General features: G+C 39.2%; 1 protein-coding gene across 3 annotated transcripts in view; it reads right to left on the bottom strand.

Moving 5' to 3' along the window:
* Nucleotides 1–1628: 1628 nt before the first annotated feature.
* The window catches only part of PDLIM3 (PDZ and LIM domain 3), a 30324-nt gene continuing 11800 nt past the window's right edge, over nt 1629–20152 (bottom strand). Inside the window, exons 4-8 of one of the 3 annotated variants that reach the window (XM_033409230.2) lie at nt 12681–12748; nt 7713–7976; nt 5986–6113; nt 3958–4069; nt 1629–2594 (exon numbers count right to left, since the gene is read on the bottom strand). In XM_033409230.2, coding sequence (XP_033265121.1) covers nt 2405–2594; nt 3958–4069; nt 5986–6113; nt 7713–7976; nt 12681–12748 — 762 coding nt within the window. In that variant the 3' untranslated portion in view covers nt 1629–2404. Of the gene's footprint in view, nt 2595–3957; nt 4070–5985; nt 6114–7712; nt 7977–12680; nt 12749–13127; nt 13316–20152 lie in introns of all 3 variants that reach the window. The other 2 variants (XM_033409228.2, XM_049704219.1) reach the window with 2 other exon arrangements.

Genomic DNA, 20152 nt, shown 5'->3' with positions numbered 1-20152 from the left:
CTACTACTTTTTTTCAAACTGTACTACTTCCTTTTCTCATTATTGAACATCTGAACTTAAGAAGTTCATTATGTACTCTACTACATATAAAATGTGTAAAATATAATTTTAAGGGAAATATTGTCTGATATCCAACATCAAGTGTACACTAATGTACAATATAATATCTAATCTACACTTTCCTTCTCATGAGTCTTTCATTCTTATTTAACTTCTTTTTAGTGTGGTACACATACCTTCAGCGGCACTTCCTGACTCCAGAGATGCTGTTTGACCTTCTCCAGATAACACCAGGCAGACTTCCACTGACAAGTGCCTTGGGTGTGTGAGGGGGAGGGGCAGAGAGGGGGCACAGTGGGGATTAAGTGCTTTTCAAACAGCTTGTATGTGATCCTCCTTATCATAACTCTGCCTTTATCCCCTAGTCCAGAAATGCCTGGTGCTGTCAATTCCCAGGCTGTTTCCAGTGCTGGAGAGTAAATTGGGTTGGTTTTCAGTTTTCTCGGTTGCTGCTTTGGATTTTAACTTTCTCAGGTTTCCTAGGTCAGTTACCATGCATTTGCCCTCTAGCTTGCAAATTTTTAAGATTATATCCTTACCAGAAAAAATATTTTAAAATAACATCTGAACAAAAAAAGTAATGTATTTGAATACATTCATTTCTTTGATTGCAGAATTTTCTATTTTATTGGAATAGCTCTGTGAGTGAATTTGTGTTTTGGTTCAGGGGTTCCAGTTTTTTTGTTTTTTTTTGTTTTGGCTCACGGGCCCAGCCGCTCCGTGGCATGTGGGATCTTCCCGGACCGGGGCACGAACCCGTGTCCCCTGCATCGGCAGGCGGACTCTCAACCACTGCGCAACCAGGGAAGCCCAGGGGTTCCAGTTTCGATCTCAAATGCCCATAGGGGCCAGGCAGGTGTTCTGGCTCCTCTCACTGGTTCAAAACCTCAGACAGGTCAGGGTCAGAAATAATTAAGTTTGGGAGAACCCCAGAGCAGTACAACCCAGGCTCTATTTTCCATTTGGGACAATAGGAGAATCCTTGCTCCAGTAGGGTAGAGATGACTTTGTGACACAGTGGTGAGACTGAGGGCTTGAGACAGTCCCCACCTCCCCAGCCTGCTGGTTCCCATGTTTGTACTTGGAGAGGACAGTTTCATAAGCTCCCCTGGGTTCCCAGTGGGGTGCATGGGAAGTAGGTAAGACATGCAAGTAAGGGGGCATTGCCGTGGAGCCACCATAGTGAGAGGCAAGGTGACAAATCAGAGCCAGGGGCCAGATGGGGTTCATGTCTGAGATGCAAAGGATCCAAGAATCCAGGGAAGGCTGAGCTGAGACTTTTGGACGTGGTGGTAGAGGTGGGCTTGTTGCCTGGTCCCAACTATGTTGAGAAAACGGAGCACACGTGGAATCATGGGTTTCAGCAGAGAATACAAGCAGGACCCCAGGAGACCAGCAGCCCCTCCCTTCCTCAGGGGCGTCCCCTAAATGTCTCCTCTTGGAGGTGCCGTCTTGGGAAGGAGAAGGTGGTGGTGGTCAGCCTTGAGAATAAAGAACTAGCCTTGATAGAGTCTGAACCTTGACTTTGAATACTTATCTGAAAGAGACATTTAAAATGAAAGAGACTATTTCAAAGCAGCAGAAACTGTTTTAATCTGAAAGAGACTGCATCACCTTTAACTAGCACATTTAAAATTTCCCCTCCTATCAGCAGAAATTGTGGGCTCAGAAGAGTGAATGAGTTATGAAAACTAAAGAAGCCACATTTTTCTTAAAATACCTGAGTTGTTAGTGTACACGACGAGATATGACTGGGCCCTCTCATTGGAATGTTGATTTTATCTGAATTCATTGAGTGCCACTTCGTTAGGTATTTTAAAAATGTTTTATGTATTTATTATGTATGCTGCATCCAGTAGTATAACTGTTTGAATATGAAACTAGAGAGATCTAGGGAATTTCTCCCTGACATGCACTATTATAGTTAAAACAGATAACAGACACCTGCAGGGCTGTCTTAGAATACAAGATTGTCATTTGTCGTAAGTACTGCAATTGCAAAATCAACTGGTTAAGGAAGGGCAATTAGACTCCCCCTAAAATCTTGACGTTTACATGTTTGACGGTCATATTATAAATGTAAAATATAGAGTGTGACATAAAAATTATTGCTCTAAATTTCATTAAGTTATTGCTAGCCCCAAAGAGAAATACAGTTGAATGTATGTTTCTGTTAGAGCAGGCATCTGCCGCCCATTCCTTCTCCTGAGGATACAATGAGATAAGTGTCTAAAAGCTTGGTTCTAGATTTGGAGTCAGCCCTTTGCTCTACTTCTGCCCCAAGCCGTTAACGTCTGCCTGTGAGGGTGCGCCTGGGTGAGTGCATGTTCCATCTGCCGGAGACTTAAGCTTTGGGATAAAGAGTGACTGTGTCGTAGCCCTCTGGGGGCCTCATGCGGGCCCGTGCGTGGGTTTCGCAGTACAGCTCCCCCTCCACGAAGAAGTAGCCCTTTTGTTTGAGGTTGAGGTTACAGTCAGCACACACGAAGCACTCTGGATGCCGATGCTTGTCCCTCACCTTCACAACCGCACCACTGTTGGGGGAAAAGGAGGCCTCGTGAAAAAAACCCCACAAAGCCAGAAACATGATACAAAGGCAGACAGCACTACAGATAAGGCAGGTGTTATCTGTTTCACGTTCAGGAAACAATAGCTGCAAAGCTGGGCACAGCTGTGGAACTGATGTAGTTGCCAGGGAGAGCCAAGACCACCATAGTAAACCTTAACATGTGTCTCTCTGTTGTTGACGTGTGAATATTTTTCAGATCTTTTTCAAACAGGATTTTTTTTTTTTAGAAAAATGATAGGATCCTTACTTCATGATCATTCCCTGTGTTTCTTTGAAAGAGGGAGACATGATACAGATAAAACAGACACCTCTGCAAAGGATTCTGATTTTGGCCAAGGTTGTTGTCTACACAACCAAAAGTCCCTCTGCTTACTGTCTAGCTTGGTGATCCAGCCTCTATTCTATGGAACACAGAGAGAACAGATCAAAGGGCAGAGATGGAATTTCCACTGGTGGGTGGACTTGGCCTCTACCGTCAAAGCAGTTTACTCCAACTTGGGGGCAATCATTGCTTCGTGTAACATCACAACCTGTCGTATGTTTTGAGGTCCTGTCTGCTCCCATCTCCCTGTCCTGCTTGTTTCTCTGTCTCACAGCCCCTTCTGTGCTGTAACCAGGCTTATCTCCCACTGCCCTCCTGGGATGAGTCCTGGGTAAGTGGACAGATGGTGCCTCAGTGTGTGAGCTAGTGACATAGGAACAGAAAAAAGGGATGGAAGAGGTGACCACATGGGGCATGAGGTGGAGAGACTGAAATGCTCTGGTTCACTTGAAGGTTTGAACTGGCAAGTGTGGCTATTCACACATGAAGTCCCTTGAAATGGAAGCTGACTCTATGTCTAAAAATCATATTTCAGTATTTGTGCAACTTAAGAAACCACGTAAAGATAATGTGTTTTAATTAATAACTGGGTGACCCCCATATTTGTTTTCCTGGGTTTATACAGAAAAGGAAGTGTTCAAAGACTATACAGAAAAGGAAGTGTTCAAAGACTATATACATTAACAAAGGGAGGGCTTTTTGAAGTGAAGTTATTCTTGGAAATGACTTTTTAAATATACTTCTAGGGTGGTTTCTTTTCACCAGAATATGTCTGAAATTATAAGTCAAGATATTCGACTCACATTCTATGCTAATTTGGGGGTACATCGAAGGAATTCTGGTCAAAATGTGCTAAATGTGTGGACATTATGTTTCAAGTCAATGAATAGAAATTTGTTTTTCATAAAACTTAAAACCTTTTCTATATACGGAGTCTTAAAGTACAAGAAATAGAGAACTGACAGCAAGATTTATGATGAATTTTGGGGTTGAAAATGAAACTTACACAACGCCACTCCCACATTTGTCACAGAGTGGCATCTTCTGTGTGCTGCCAGCACCGCATGGGACTTTTGTAACTGGAGCTCTCACACTTCGAGTTCCAGCAGGACGGTCATCTGAAAAACAGAGTGTTTCCATTTATGGCAAGGGAACAGCTGGCAACAGTTTATACTTTGCTTCTATTTTAAGGTGTGCACTTTAACCTGAGGAATTCTTAGTTGCGCCCACAATATCATTTAGGAAGAAGCAGGACTGGTTCAAGCATAATTTGTTCTGAAACGGGACCTTACAAAACAAAATTAGTTAAAAATTGTTGTAGTTGTTGTCATAGGGAGCTGTTACAAAATGCCCAGAGGGGCAGAGGGCATTTTGCATTCTTCTTTTTTTAATTGTGGTTAAAATATACATAAAATCGACCATCTTATCTATTTTTAAGTGTGTAATTCAGTAGCATTAAGTATATTCCCAATGTTGTGCAACCATCACCAATATCTATTTCGAGAACTTTTTCATCATCCAAAACAGAAACTCTGTACCCAGGAAACATTAATTCCATATTCCCCCCTCCTTCCTGACCCTGGTGACCTCTGTTCTGCTTTCTGTGTCTATGACTTGCCTATTCTAGGGTCCTCATATAAATGGAATCGCACAATATCTATCCTTATGTCTCTGGCTTATTTCACTTAGCAGAATGTTTTCAAGGTTCATCCATGTCGCAGCATGTATCCGAATTTTCATTCCTTTTTAAGGCTGAATAATACTCTACTTTATGGATATAGCACATTATGTATATCCATTCACGTGTGGATAGACGTTTAGGTTCTTTCCACCTTCTGGCTGTTGTGCATAATGCTTCTATGAACGCTGGTATACGAGTATTGGTTTGAGTCCCTGCTTGCAGTTCTCCTGAGTATACATGCAGCAGTGGGTTTCTGGATCCTATGGCAATTCTATGTTTAACTTTTTGAGGAACCACCTTACTGTTTCTCACAGTAGCTGCACCATGTTACATTCCCCATCAGCAATGCACAAGGGTCCCCATTTCTCCATACCGTTACCAACACTCATTTTCCATTTTTTTTTTTGATAGTGGCTATATTAATGGGGCATTTTGCGTTTTTGTGCAACTTCTGAAGGACAGTATATCTTTTGGAAGTGGAAAAAGATAAGAGTAAGAGTAAGAACTGGTAAGAGTTGAACTCTTGGTAAGAGTTGAACTCATTGGTAAGAGTATGAACTCTGAAGACAGCAGGAGTGGGCTGGAGACCCAACTCTGTTTCTTACTTGCTGTGTGACTTTGTACACATCCACCCTCTCTATGCCTCATTTTCTCTTTTGTTAAATAGGGAAAATAATAGCTCCTACCTCACTGGGTTATTGTGCGGATTAAATGACCATGTGTGCAAAGCACTCAGCACAGGATTTGGAGCACAGTAAGGGTTCATTCCAGTGTTATTTTAAAATTTTGATGATCATGACACCCTGGAATATGGGGGAGGCTGAGAAATTTTGCAACATTTTATGATCTATAAGCTGAGCCAGCCCTTGACTACTGTGGATGGGATTTGTCTTCAGCACCCTTTAATCACCAAGTTGGTGGCTACCTGGATATGTCTGGAAGCTCCTTTCCTTAACCAAGCACCACCCAAGTCCTTTTCAGCAAAGAATCATTTGATGACTGATTAAAATCGGGTTTTTTTGTTGTTGTTGTTTTGTTTTGTTTTGTTTTGCGGTACGCGGGCCTCTCACTGTTGTGGCCTCTCCCGTTGCGGAGCACAGGCTCCGGACGCGCAGGCTCAGAGGCCATGGCTCATGGGCCCAGCCGCTCCGCGGCATGTGGGATCCTCCCGGACTGGGGCACGAACCCGTGTCCCCTGCATCGGCAGGCAGACTCTCAACCACTGCGCCACCAGGGAAGCCCTAAAATCTGTTTTTAGACTCTCATTCCCATTATGCTTGCTGCCCTCCCCCACCCTGATCCTTCCAATAGCCTCTATCAATAACGTTTCAGCAGATGTTCACGACTGCTCACCATCGTTCACTAGTTCCTGGAGCACCCTGAAGGAGCCTGACTGGCGAGGCTGAGTAGGTTCATTCCGATTGTCGTGGAGCATCCGGTACACATCCGACTGGGGGGGCACTGGGGAGGCCGTGGGTTCACTGAAACACAATATGGTTTGCGAAACAGCGTCAGGAGTGTGTGTATGTGCAAGAAGCCACAAGATATCAACAAGCAGTGATCACTATATTTACAGCAACTCCTGGACAGAGAGTCAGTATTTTCAAGTTAATGTCTATTATATCAATAGCTAAAAATACAATGTGAATTCACACGGGTTGCCTTAAAAATATCAGTAATTAACCTGGGGGTCACATCAGCACTTCTCCATGTGGCAAAATCCTTTGGAGGGCAACTAAAATGTGATTGTTAGGAAATAGTAATTTAAAAAATAATGCTTACGTCTGATGGATATATAATTATAATGTGAACAGAATTAACCTTTCTCAGGAAAAAAAAGGACAACATACACATGATAGAAAGTGCACGAGTGAGCCTGGTTTGATTATTCTCAGTCATAAAGATGTCAGTAAAATTCAGATTCATTTCTGATGTTAAACCAACAGTGTATGGTTTAGTTTTGTTAACTCCTGTAGACAACAAAGGTATCATTTTGCTTGTAAACTGAAGAAATTCAACTTGTCAGTGTTTGAAAGTGCATAATGTAGCAACTTTCACATAGAAGTCAGCTTTGTTGGCTACTAAATAGCCACGTTATAATTCATTTACAAAAATGATAGAAGCTTTATTTTAATAAACTTTCTACAGATATATTCATGATGAACAATTAAAAAAAGCCACAATAAAAATACATGTCAGGCACTGAGTTGCTTTATTATTTTATGTCATTTAATTGCATTATCTAGAAAAGGTAGTTGTTATTTGCACATATTTTTATTACCAGTGTCATATTTGGAAGTAATCATCTTATATATCTGAAACTCCTTGCAAATGGCTTTGAGATACATTATGGTATTATTATCACATTGTATTCATCCCACGAATTATCTCTGGGATATTGTTACCTAGCACTCATAAGCATTACCATACTTTATAATGGCCCTATAATATTGAAAGAAGTAATAAGATTTTATCTTACAGTAAATTTTTTTAATTGAAAATGCTTGATGGCAAAAGTACTTTGAACAAGTATGCATAATAAAGAAGAAATTAGTCAAAATAGCGATCAATGGAAATTAAATGTCTATAGCAGTAGCTTGAGATATTCACTTATAAACCCTTATTCATGGCAAAAATTTTAAATGAAAAATAATTAACTCTCCACAAGATGCCATTAGAAGAGAAAAGAGGTATCATCTCTTTTAAAACTTCTCTGAACCTCCCATCCCTTTCCCAGTTTTTGACCCCCAAAGGAGAAACATAGATTATCCCAGATTATAAATCACTTTTGAAAAGTATTGTACCAGACATTCGTAAACTACACTGCAGTTTTTCAAAAGACATATACGTTTGGTCCTTCCATGATTTCAGTTTATTGCGATCTGTCACATAAAACTCTACTTGGTTAATTTTTCAAATCGCCCTTATCATTAGGCCTAGATATCTGCAATAAATCCTTAGTATTTTTTTTGAAAGCTTTTCACAAAGCTTTCTTTCAATGATAAGACAGTGTACAAGACACCAGTAAAGTTGACATTGCCCATGTTAATATGCCGATGGTTCAAAAAGACTCATATTACCTCATTGAGGGCGTTTCCCCTAGAGCTGTTGAAACCTGACCCTGAAGTGTTTCCATAATATTGCCATCTGAGTACAACTGCATAGGTGTATTAAACTGAGCATGTATAATCTTCACACCAGGAAGTTCCATTTCCAAAGGAATGTTAGGGGCCATCTTAGCAGCAACTTTCAAGTCACCTGGGCAAATAGTACTAAGAGTACTGACAGAAGAAGGGGTGCTACGTCCACTGCCACCGTCAATACCGGACGGAGTACTGCATCCACTGTGTTAATGACCACGTTACACAGAGATGACACAGGAACCAGAAAATCCAGACAGGAGAACACAGAGAACAAGTACAGAGAGGTTAAAAGTAAGAGGTGAATTAAATCAAATGAAAAAGAAATATTTATTTCTGGCTAGAAGTTATTTTCAAAAGGGAAGACATTTAAAAATTCATGATTGAAAAACGTTTAACAAAATTAAAAGGTACAGGTGATATTGCATTGTTTGGCTCTGTTCTACTAGACAATATGTTCTACGAGGCGAAGGCTTCATGTAAAAAGAGCTGTGCATAAAGGAAGTGGCTCAGGGAAGTTACATTAGCGGGACATCCTTTTACATTTCTGAGCTGCAGTTTTTAAAACTAAAATATTAATGAATGATCCTTCACAAATAGTAATATGAGTATGCAGCATGAAGATCCAATCAAATATTGAGGCTAAACGTTTCAAAAGAAGAAGTATTTTCAGAAATGCAGTTGGGCCTTAATTGAATAGTAATTGGCAACTTGTAGGTTATGTGATAGAATTATGTTTTAAGACTATTTTGTAAATATTTTATTGTTACTATTTTAATTTTTTCTACTTTCATTCATTCATTTTGTGAAGACTACACTTTAAAAAATTGTTTGGTGATTTGATATAGGCTCTAGAAACAGCCAATAAATGCCTGTCGCCTTGAAATGAATGATTAGAGGGGAAATAAGGTGATCTCAAACTCTGTGAATGCTACTTAGAGCTAAGATTTCTTTTATACATAGCTACTTCTTGTAAAATTTTGGAAGCACACATATATTTCCATGCATATTTCTCATTTCCTTTTAAAGACAATTTAAGGCAACTCATTATTAAAACATCAGAAAGGCCAGTCATGCAACTTTAAGGACAACGACAGAAATTTCTTATTCGCTATGAATAGAATTTTCCGTGGATAAGAGGTTAGTCATAACTGATGCCAACGACTAAAAAGTCATTTTTCTACATGCATTTTAAGTGCAGCATGAGAAATGCATTTTTTGAGAAAAGGAATATATTGGGTTTTTTTAAGCGCAGTCATTTAAGACAAAGCTAAAAGAAATAGTAATATTAGTGTGAACTTCAGTCACGCCTGCAGGTTAGTGTTGCTGTAAACTGAAGGCAGAGAAGAATTTATATGGTGTGTTTTCCTGAAAATGTCCTCTGAGGGCTCAAGTACGGCCGCATACCTGCATTTACTCTCTAGGGCCACTAATGCCAACCTCAGCCCCATTCAGAGAGCAAAAACCAAAAGCATATATTGGGCATTGATTTTACTGGCTTCATCAATGCTGCAGCCTGGATAGTCTGAGCAACCCATGTCACTAGATGAATTAAAATTTTTGTGTGTGTTGTGTTATCCAGTTCAACCACCTGCAAAGACTGAATCGGGCAGGTATATATGAACTTGCTCCTTCACTTCCCAACTACTGAGAACTTGTTTGAAACTCAATCAGTAAATTGGTTGATCACATACAAAAATGTCATATGGTTTATTCACCATTTTCATAGGCTCAACACTATGCTGAAATTGACTTCAGTTGGTAAAAGAATAGAAATAACATTTCAGTTATAGGTGCAGTTTAGTCAGGATCATATTGATTTGACCTCAGTATAATGAAGTTTATTAAATTGTAATTTAGGGATTTGAAACACTGAGTTTCAATATTGGGAGACTTGGGCTCAAAATAGTGAACCTTTTCAACAAGCATTTATAACTACTCGACCTTACTGTGTGCCAGGCATGGTGCTAGATAGTGGAGAAGTAAACTATGGTCAGCTCAGAACTTACAGATATACCTTATTTTACAGTTGTAATTAGTATTACATTTTTTTCTGTTATTAGTGTTCTTATATACATGCATGCTTGTGTATATAACTTTATTTAAGCAGAGACTGTGTCTTCTATTTCCTAGTTTCTTTATCATTCTATTTAGGGGCCCGTGTGTATTGAATAGATAGGAAATAAACCCTAAGCAAAAAACAATTATCTTTTTATAAATTTCTGGGACAATTTTAAAAGAGCTCTTGAACTGATGCTTTAAATAAAATAGTTTTCATGGACTCTAGTCACTGTGGAGATCATCATGGGTCACCATGACCTATTCCTGTGACCTGGAAAGGTAGATACCATTGAGATTTCTTGACATTGACTTACTGGCTTGGCAACCTGTAAGGTTGATGATACACTCAATTACTCTCATACACTTGGATAGATCATTAGACAGAGAACTAACTTCCCTGGTGTGTATATAGACTTGGGGACATGCTTCCAGAAGCGACTTGTCCAAAAACCACTCACCAGATTGTATTTTATCATTTGGATCTAGCCTTGTATGTATTTTTAATGATAGCTGTGGCTTTAAACATTTACATATTTTCATATGAAAATACTGGTCTTTTCATATGCTTCAATTATGATGAAACCATTGAAAGAACCCTAACTAATAGTAAGACCCAGGGAAATGAATATATTAGCATCTCCAACTTACTTCTGATTCAAAAGTTGTTTATTAATGGTGTAGTTATTGCTTGGTAAGTAGCCACTCAAAATTCCACCTTGATGAACAATCATTTGGTAAGAACAAGAAATTCAGAAGCTAGAGCAAATAGTGAGGGGGCACAGGAAGAAAGGAAGGATAATAGAAGCATTTTTTATAATTTTTTTAAGATTTGTGTACTGGTACCTGTTTTTTAAGCAGATCCTCTCATCTCTTTTTCCACTCCCCTCTTCCAAATTTAGCTAGATTGAAAGGCACCAGCTTACAATACAAAATTATGAGTGGCTTATTATTATCACCATGTTTGAATTAAAATGAAAATGTAAGAGAAGGGCATTACATACCTGAATCTCCTTGACTTTCCCTGAATTTTTATAAAATTAAATGTTATTGGTCTTCAGCAAAAGCAAGATCTGTGTTACTCTAATGTATCATTTTATCTGAGCCTCGCGGAGTCCTATAGCTCAAGTTAGTGAGCTTACCATTATGCTAAGCTCAAAAGAGTGCAAGTAGATCCATTTTACTCTGCTTCTCTGGGAAGATGCATATATTATGTATCTATTTATTCAATAGCAAAAGAGCATTTTAACTTTTAATCCAGTTTTTTTTAATATTATTTAGAGTGGTGTTGGGAAGCTGTTGAATGTGGAGAAATAGAGAAAAGATACAGAGGAAAATGGAATATGAAGGAGGCAAAAACTAAGAGAAGCAAAAAAAAGGATTGTTCAGAGTTGCCAGTATGAGGGAAGGGTAACAGCTCTTGATTCTTCTTGCTACTCAGGAGGTCTGATTAGGTACTCTTGGGCTTTTGTTCCTTTATCTCATGAACATTTGTTGAGCATGTACTCTGTCCCAGCCCCTTTTCTGGGTGCTGGGGATATAATATGTAGTGGGGGCAGATGTATTTGGTAGTCATTGCCTTTTTAGCATCTTTCTCCTGCTCTTTTACTCCACTCCTTCTTTCTGAGTCTGATATCACAAAATTGTCTGACTTATTTTGAGGTAATCCTCTAGCCCTGACTGTAGCTTATAGAAAGGTCTGCACACGGAAATCATGTATCAAGTGATGGCTGACCATCCACAGCAGGCATCATAAACTCAGATGTCTCCAGAGGCCAGGAGGGTCACACATATATGAAAATGGGCCAGGTATCATACGCTAAGGCATGATGGGCATTTTGGCAAGTTAGAGGGTAGATGTTCCATCTTAAACTTAAATTCAGTATTTTTAAAAACGGGAGGGTTAAATAAAACATTGTGAATTGACTCCACCTATGGACCCCTATTAGTGACACGTGATGTAGATCATTATTCAATGATCCTAACCTGTTAGGCTTGATCCAGCCTAACCCCCAACTTCCTTCCTCTGGGCTGATTGATGTAGCTGAGGTCAGAGGAATGGGTTTGAGGTTTCCCGAAGTCACTATTTCCTGATGTGGCAAGACAGAGCATTAATTTCTTTCCTCGTAGGTTGGAATTCAGTTTCTAGAGAAGATTTGAAAAGGATCATCTGAAGATGATCTGTTTCTCTGACAGACAAGCAGAGATATTGCTCATTTTTATTCCAGTGTGTGCACAGTTATCCATGAGGGTAACCCAGTAAATCTCTCTGCCTCCAACTCTTTCTTTCCTTATACTTATTTTCCCCAAGTGGAAAAGTTCCTTTTCAAGTGGCTTCTCTTCCTTTGCAAGTATCCATAAGAACACAAATTTATTTTTATTAAGAGCTAGAATGAGTGGGATTACCCACTGGGCTCTGATGGTGCAATGAGAATTAGGTGCTGAGATGGGATGATCAGAGACTGTCAAACATGGAAAGCTAAACCAGCCTTTCCACGTTTGCCTCACCTGCTGCCTTACTCCTGACCAGGGGCTGGTTTTCATTTTTGTGACTGCTGCCTGGGCCTTCCTGCCAGCCTCAGAAGGTCACTGTGTTCTGGATGGGATCCTCAGAATGGCAGGGGTATCAGTTATAAATACACACAGGGATTGCATAATATTTCACAGCTCTATAATCTGGTCAATATTTACTCTCTTCTCTGCTAAGTGAATTTGTTTCTTTTGCTTTTGAAATAAGCTTCAAAATGAGAAAAGTCACTCCAAACACCTAAGAGTTATGTGTCTTGGTGATTAGTAGGATTTATTAAAGATGCATGCACTCCAAACTTCACAATCTTAAAGCTTTATGACCTGCTTCGGCCTGGAATTATGAAAGGTTTGGGCCGAATATTGTGCTTGTGTTCAAAGTAGTTCACATCCTGTGAAAACAAAGGGTTAAAAAAGTCCCTCAGTGGAAGACTAATATATATATGTATATATATTTAGATAAAATTAAATGAACAATAATCGTACAGAAAGGATTATTTACCACCAAATATTGACATGACTAAGAAGGGTGATGATGGAACCAGAGCGATTTCTTCCTTTTAACCATCTATTCACTAAATGTTCGGGAACTGGCAGATTGGACTCCAGAACATTAGAACCATGTTCTAGATGCTTGTCTTTAAGATAAAAATCTGATCGTGCCTTCAGGAAAGTAAGAATAAAACAGCAAGAGCTGGACTTTTGAAAGGAAGAGAAGTCATACTATCACCATTAAGAACATGGTGGCCAGAAACCAAGTGGAGTACTTACTTTTGAGGTGAGCTAGGAATGAGCCCCCGCAGCTGCCCGTGAAGCGCATCTTGTATATTGCTGGTTGAATAGAGCCCAATGGGTGAGTTATAGGAAGCGCTCACTACCTGTCTTTTGTCATCAATGTTTGCTGCTGCAACAAAAGGCTGGGCCCTTCTGTTGTACCCGGCACCAATGGGTTTGAACTCCTGTACAATGGCAGACAAAATACACAGAGCCACAGAATGCACAACAAAGCAGTTAACGCGCAAATCAACAGCATCGCTCTTGTTAATCAGGGTTCCTTTACCTCTACGAGATTGATGGCCAGGTTAAGGGAGGACTGCATTCGCCGTGAACTTTACATGTGCTGTAATCACCCACCAAATGTTCAGGTGCAAAGGAACTGACCTTATTTGAAATATTATAAAATAATTCGAATATTATACCTCTTGTCTGCTCCCTACTGACTTCTACATCAAGAGCTTTTAAGAAATTCTCATAAGACTCATTTGAATCCAGAAATTTTGTGTCAGAAGTGAGATTTTTGGCTTAGAAAAATTATTCTACTTAACATTTTCTTAAGTAGAACTTACATATGCTTTCTCTTCTAGTAATATCTTAAAATTTCCCCCATTTTAGAAAACGGGAGAATAAAACAATCAGAAAGGGAGTGAGCATTTATGAATAACTGTACTGAATCATTATAACTAATCCAAGTTTTTTTCTTAATTCCTACAACAAACAAAATTCTTAATTTGCATTAAGATATAACCTTAAATTTAGAAAAAATAATAGGAATTAAAAGACTTTCCTTATGAAAGCAGGAATAACATTTATAGAAAACCCTCCCTTTCTATTGTGATGATTTCATGTTGTGCGTTCATGTTTACTCTAATCCCAGAAAGACTTAAGTCAGCAATTTAGAGAGAGCTAATTTATATGATTCACAAAAGGATTTTCACTTCTTTGCTTTGGGAAAAGGACCAAACGTCACTCCTAAACCTGGGTGTGAAACATGCCTGAATGATCGGAAACTGTAGTACTGTCTTCTAATGTAGGAATCACGTTTTCCAGTTTTTATACAGATTTATAATTTTGTAAAGTTCATTAAACTTTTTTTTTTCTTCTAAGCAACAGAAGAAAATCAAAAGGGAATGCTGAAATACACACAGCTGATTCTCTTTCCAAATCTTTTCATTTGGCAGAATTAGTAAGATCAGTCTTTACAGTATTTTTGCTCACACATTCACATCAACTTCCTTTACTTTTGACTGTGCCACCAGTGTCTCACACGGATCTCAAACGGTACAAACATTTATGACTATTTGAAATGGTTAATGGAGACTGTTTTGATTAAAAGAATAAAAAGGTCTTGTAATATTCGTATCATTTTTTTTTTCTTGTCATTGTAGGTGAGTAAGGTGTGGGGTGGTGCTTTTAAGAAAAGAGATTGTATTCCTTTCTTAGGGGTGGAACCACAGTTTTGCGTGGTGATACCAGAGAACACCAACGACTTCCTTTAGAGACCCAAGCAGCACACCGCTTCCTTTTGGTTCTCCTGAGCAGGCAGTTGTCACACACACTCCTATTCCCCCATCTAGGCCTGTTGGCAAAGCCCACTTGAAAAGTAGTTATGACAAGGCAAATGGGGTGCAGCTTCAAATACTAGCCCTGCAGCGTCTTTGACTCCAGCTGCCCCAAATCTCATGGTACCTGAAAATCTGTGATGTGGTAAAGAGGAGCTTTTCTCTCATCAAAATTGGGCAGCAAAATTTAACAGCCTCCTGAACTTGAAAAGAAGGTCTGAGTTGAATACAAAGCCTGTGATAGTATGATTGAATTGACTAATATCTTATTGATTCAGTTTTTTATCTCCAGAATAATGACTCACTGCCTAGAAGTTGGTTGGGTGACAATGTAGTTGCTGATATAAGATAGCAGAATGACTGAAACAGCCAAATATGGCTTTAGAAAAATGCTGAATCCCAGAACATGTGTGCAAACATTTATATACTGGTACAATCTGATTGCTTTGGCTGATTTAATAATGAATTTGGAGTGGCTGTGTTTTATGATTAACCATTATGATTAGCTGTTATTATGGCATGAAAAAAGTGAATGGCAAATAATCATAAGTAATGACAATGGCCATGATTCAAGCCTTTGCTCCTCTTTTGGATATGAAAGAAGACAGAAGGCTAATTGCCTAATTTAGTTACGGTGGACTATAAATCTCTCAGGTTCATTAAAAGAGTGAATCAGGAAGTACTGAAGGAATCAAGCTTTGTGGAATTTAGCTTTTTTTTTTAAACTGAGAGTGATATGCCTTAAAGATCTTGGTATATAGAATTGAATTTACAAAAATTAGGAAAAATAATGGGATGGCTTTATGGGGGAAAAAATCTCTGCCCTTATTTCTTCTGTCTTAAAATTATAAATAAACATGGTTGGCAACTGTCCTATAAATGAGGCATCTTCTCTGAAAATATTTGTGCAATAATAGTCTCTAGTAGTACTTCCAAAAAGCAGCACATAGGTTAATTAGCTCCAAGCTTTTTCTTTGCCATTTTCAGCTTTAGTTACATATTGCAAAAGTCACAAAAGTGTAATTTGTTAAAATAAAACAGTAAAACTCTATTTTCCATTCAGATCATAAAAGGAAGTGTTTCTAATACAGGCTTCAAACATTTGTATTTAGCTTTTGCAAAGCATTAGTTTATGGGCTGCTGTAGTCATTCCAAAAAAAGCACAATGAAGTGTATACACTAAAGGTAAACAAAACATTTAAATATGGCACGGAGAGGCAACATTCTATCCAAGTCTTACATCATTGTTGATGGTCAAACAGAATCAAAAGACAAAACCAACGGGAAGTTTGCTATTCCACTTTAATTCCTTTTTATATTTTCCTGGAAAATCATTAGTAATGGAAAATACTAGTAAAAAAAATTATGTAGCAGTTAATAGAGTCCAGCTCTTGTGTTTATTCTACTCAGACAAAAGCATCTAAATGATTCTTATGTCTTAAGAATTCAACAAATAATCATTGCAGTTAATTAGATCTTTAAATATTATTTTTAACTGTTAGGCGCTCATATTAAGGAGTAATATTCTGAATTAATGGAATGCTAGAGCTGCCAGAATCAAAGCTAAGTAACTTGACAGAGATTCGCTGCCATTGGGAGAATATGCACCTCTTGACAGCAATCTCCCACGTCCTTGAAATGACCTCAGCAATGATGTCATTCTAAGACAGTTCACCTTTCAGTTTCTTACTTGGATAAACATTCGGTCTGAGAACTGAGACAAAAACCAGCTCCAACAGATACAACATGTTTGATACATGTGTGATAATATACAGATCTGTTTATTTATAAGAAAAAAATGCCTGTGAAATGAGGGAAACTATGTCAAGTGATCATATATTTGATCAAGCCACACTGAGTAAATGATGATATTTTATCGTGTTTGGAATTTATGAACAATCCCTGCCCCCCTCCTCATGCTCACCCCTTAAATGAAAAATAAAGCCACCCTTATAATTATTTTTTCTTCAGTGATCTGTTTCAAGTGTTCCCCATATCTCACTGGGGAAGAGTTTGGGGAACTGGGGATTTTATGAAAATTTGTTTTGGCTGCCATCCAGTTATGAAAACATTGTAGAATAAAGTTATTTCATGAAAATATGACAATTTCAACCCATACCCCACTTGATTGTGCATATAGCATGTCTTTATTATCAAATCTTTTATGGAAAGGATGCAATCCTTTCTCATTTAGAGAACAGCATTTTTATTTCTGAAAAGCATCTTTCCTGCCTTGTGGTAACTGCATTATAATTTTGAATTGTTCAGCGAATATTAAACAAAGATGAGGGTAATGTTTTATTGGAGAATATAAGCTTTGAAGAAGGACAGAGAACTCTAGCACATACCTTTTCTCTAGAGCAATGCATTGTATAGAAAAATGCACCTGCTCATAGGCCGTGTTCAGGACTGTCTGGAAGGAGTTTATCCAATGGCCAGGGGTTGATCTAAACAACCTCTAAAGTTTCTTTTAAGCCTAAGATTCGAGTCTAAATTCATAAAACCAAAATTTAGCTATTTAATAATAGCACGGAAACATGGAAAAATCTAGATATTAAAATTTTGTATCATTGTTGCTGTAACTGTGTCAGAAAAAGTCCCCAAAGCCTAAACCTATTCCTAGGGGAAAAAAACTGGAAAAATTACACTAACATTTTATTATTTGTGGCTGTACTCGGATGGTAGGATGTAATGGGTTTTTTTTTTTCCCAATGACTATATATTGCTTTTAAAATGAAAAATAGCAAAGGTCGGATAACTTACAACAGAAGTTTGACTTGGGTTGAGAAACAAGAGCTCAAACATTGTATTGCTCAACGGCATTTTACTATTCATATAAGACGGCATTTTATTTTATTTTACTTTATTTATTTATTTTTTTGGCCGCACCACGTGGCTTGTGGGGTCCTAGTTTCCCGACCAGGGATTGAACCCGGGCCCTTGGCTGTGAGAGCACAGAGTCCTAACCACTGGAGTGCCAGGGAATCCCCTCATATACGATGGCATTTTAAACATTCAACGGTATTTGTTTTTCAGACTGACACACCTTTGTTGTCCAGAAGGGGTTGCTTTATTTGTAGAAAGAAAAGACATCTCTTTGCATAGCTTTGTATTAATTAAAAAAAGAAAAAAAGAATACAAACATAACCACAGTTTAGCCTTTCTCCAATCTCAGTCTACAAGTTACATTCACTGTTTGATATTTATCAGTGCATTTTGTTCTAGTTTGTGCTATAGGATTTTCAGATAGGAGAGGTTATGCTGAAATTTAGCTATATTTTGTGGGGAATGTCCTGAAGTGCCAAGTCATGTGAACTGGTCATGCATAAATCTGGCCTGAGGTTCGTAGGGGTAGGAATATTTTGGTCCTTTAGGGGAAGAACTGAAATGGTCCTTATCTCTGAGCCCTTCAAACACCCACCTCTTGGAGAGGGTGCAAGTAAGAAATTAGTCATGACTCAAACTAATGGAATGTTCAAAAGCTCCATCTGACTGACTTCTGTAGCCCTTAACCCAATCTTCACCTTTTGGTTTTTTAAACCTATCTCATTCTTTATCTTTTCCCCCTTTGCAGTATCATAAATATCCATACTGTCTGACCCCAAAATTCAGGACACACGGGCTAATAAATGATTGACAAGAGGCCAGAGTATTTAAAATCTGGATTATCTTTTAAAATTAATTCTCAGAATAACCATAGTCATAAATTAATACTCCTAGATCTGCAAAAGGGACCTCTTCTAGAGTAAAGCTCAGACAATTGCCTTGAAAACTCCAATTCTGGAGAGATGTTAGCAAAACACAGGCTCCAATCATGCATGCTCTAAGCTCACCTCGTGCTTAATAAAATACGTACTTGCTGAGTCACCCACATGCCACAGTGGGCGCTGCAGCATGATCAGGGATCACTGGAGATTTGGTACTTTGGTCAAATATGTGTAGTTGGTCCCATATCTTAGCATCTCGTATTGATGAAACCGGGTTTCAAAAATTAGGAGAAATTGTGTATGGAAACGTGAAAAAGGGTGCAGTACAATTTTGGATGTGTACTCTATATCAGGGGTCCCCAGTCCCCAGGCCGCTGACCAGTACCTGTTAGGAACCGGACCACACAGCAGGAGGTGAGCGGCGGACCTGCGAGCGAAGCTTCATCTGCAGCTGCCCATCGCTCGCATTACCGCCTGACGCATCCCCCCCGCCCCCGCCGTCCGTGGAAAAATCGTCTTCCACAAAACTGGTCCCTGGTGCCAAAAAGGTTGGGGAACGCTGCTCTATTTGGAAAAAGGAAACTCAGAATTCTGTGCGGTTTGTCCTAGTGATGATGAGAGATTGGGGAGGTCAATATATGCGTGTACGTGAGCCTTAAATTTCCCTTTTCTGTCTTTTAAAGCACCACGTGATCTCTTTCTCGTGTGTTGCCTCTGAAATGATGAGTTGATGAGGGTTGCAGGAGGCAGGTAGGCTTGGGCATTCCTGCCAAGGGCTGTCTACAGGTGACAGCTCTGCCTGGAGAACTTTGTTCTTATTCTTCCTGCAGTCTTTCTTCTATCAGGAAGATGTCGATTAGAGACATTATTCGCCCACCCACCTTGGATGTTGGGGTGAGCACCATCAGCATGCAGAGCGCTTCTCACCACATTGATTACCTGTCTCGTCCATTTTACCTTTTACTCACCTACCCTGAAGAGCGGCACTCTTACCTGACCTAAATATCCCCCTCAGCTTTTGTGATTTCTTTGCCGCGCGTGCAGCCCCTGGGGGTGGCAGTAGAACACCAGTCTGAGAGTTGGTTCCCAGGACTGCGGTGTTCGAATGAAGTTTATCTTTAGGGCCTCCAGTTCCTTTGATTCACTTGTCAGCTATTTAATGAGCACCTGCTGTGTGCCATGCCTGGGGGACTCAGTAAGGAGAACAGACACAGCGGTTCCGCCTTCATGAATATTCCATATATCCTGCTCACTCCCTTTGGGGCCTGTTTTCTCCTCCTTTTGCTTTTAGTGATTTTCAGGCTCAGGCTCTACCTTCCCTCCAATCAAAAGTCTAGGACAAGGATCTAACAAACTCATTCCCTCTAAAAGTTAAACTACTTAGTATGTTTTTTTCTCCTGGGGTTGGGGTGGGGTTTTTATTTTAACTGAAAATGAGGTTTTAATCCAAAGTAATTTGTAATGACCCTTGGATAGTGATGAGGAAGACATTACTGGTCTCCAGGAAGCCCTGTGCCGCCGTCTATCTCACTGTCAAGAAAGGCCAGGAGGCCTTCTGATCACAGGCTGGTGGGAGGGGTGCCATGCCCAGCGATAATGAGAGCACCCACTTAAGTGAGCAGCTCTGAGAGCACTTCACTGTGCCAAGTTCTTTTTCTATATTATTTTATTTAAATCTTTAGAAGCTCTATGAGACACATGTACATATGGACTCTCCATGTTTTTACCAAGAGTGAAATGAATGGGGGCT

Source organism: Orcinus orca, chromosome 21 (genome assembly GCF_937001465.1).
Source record: "Orcinus orca chromosome 21, mOrcOrc1.1, whole genome shotgun sequence".
Lineage (NCBI taxonomy): Eukaryota > Metazoa > Chordata > Mammalia > Artiodactyla > Delphinidae > Orcinus > Orcinus orca.
Note: the sequence above shows the minus strand (reverse complement) of the source record. Positions and strands in the feature narration are given on the sequence as shown.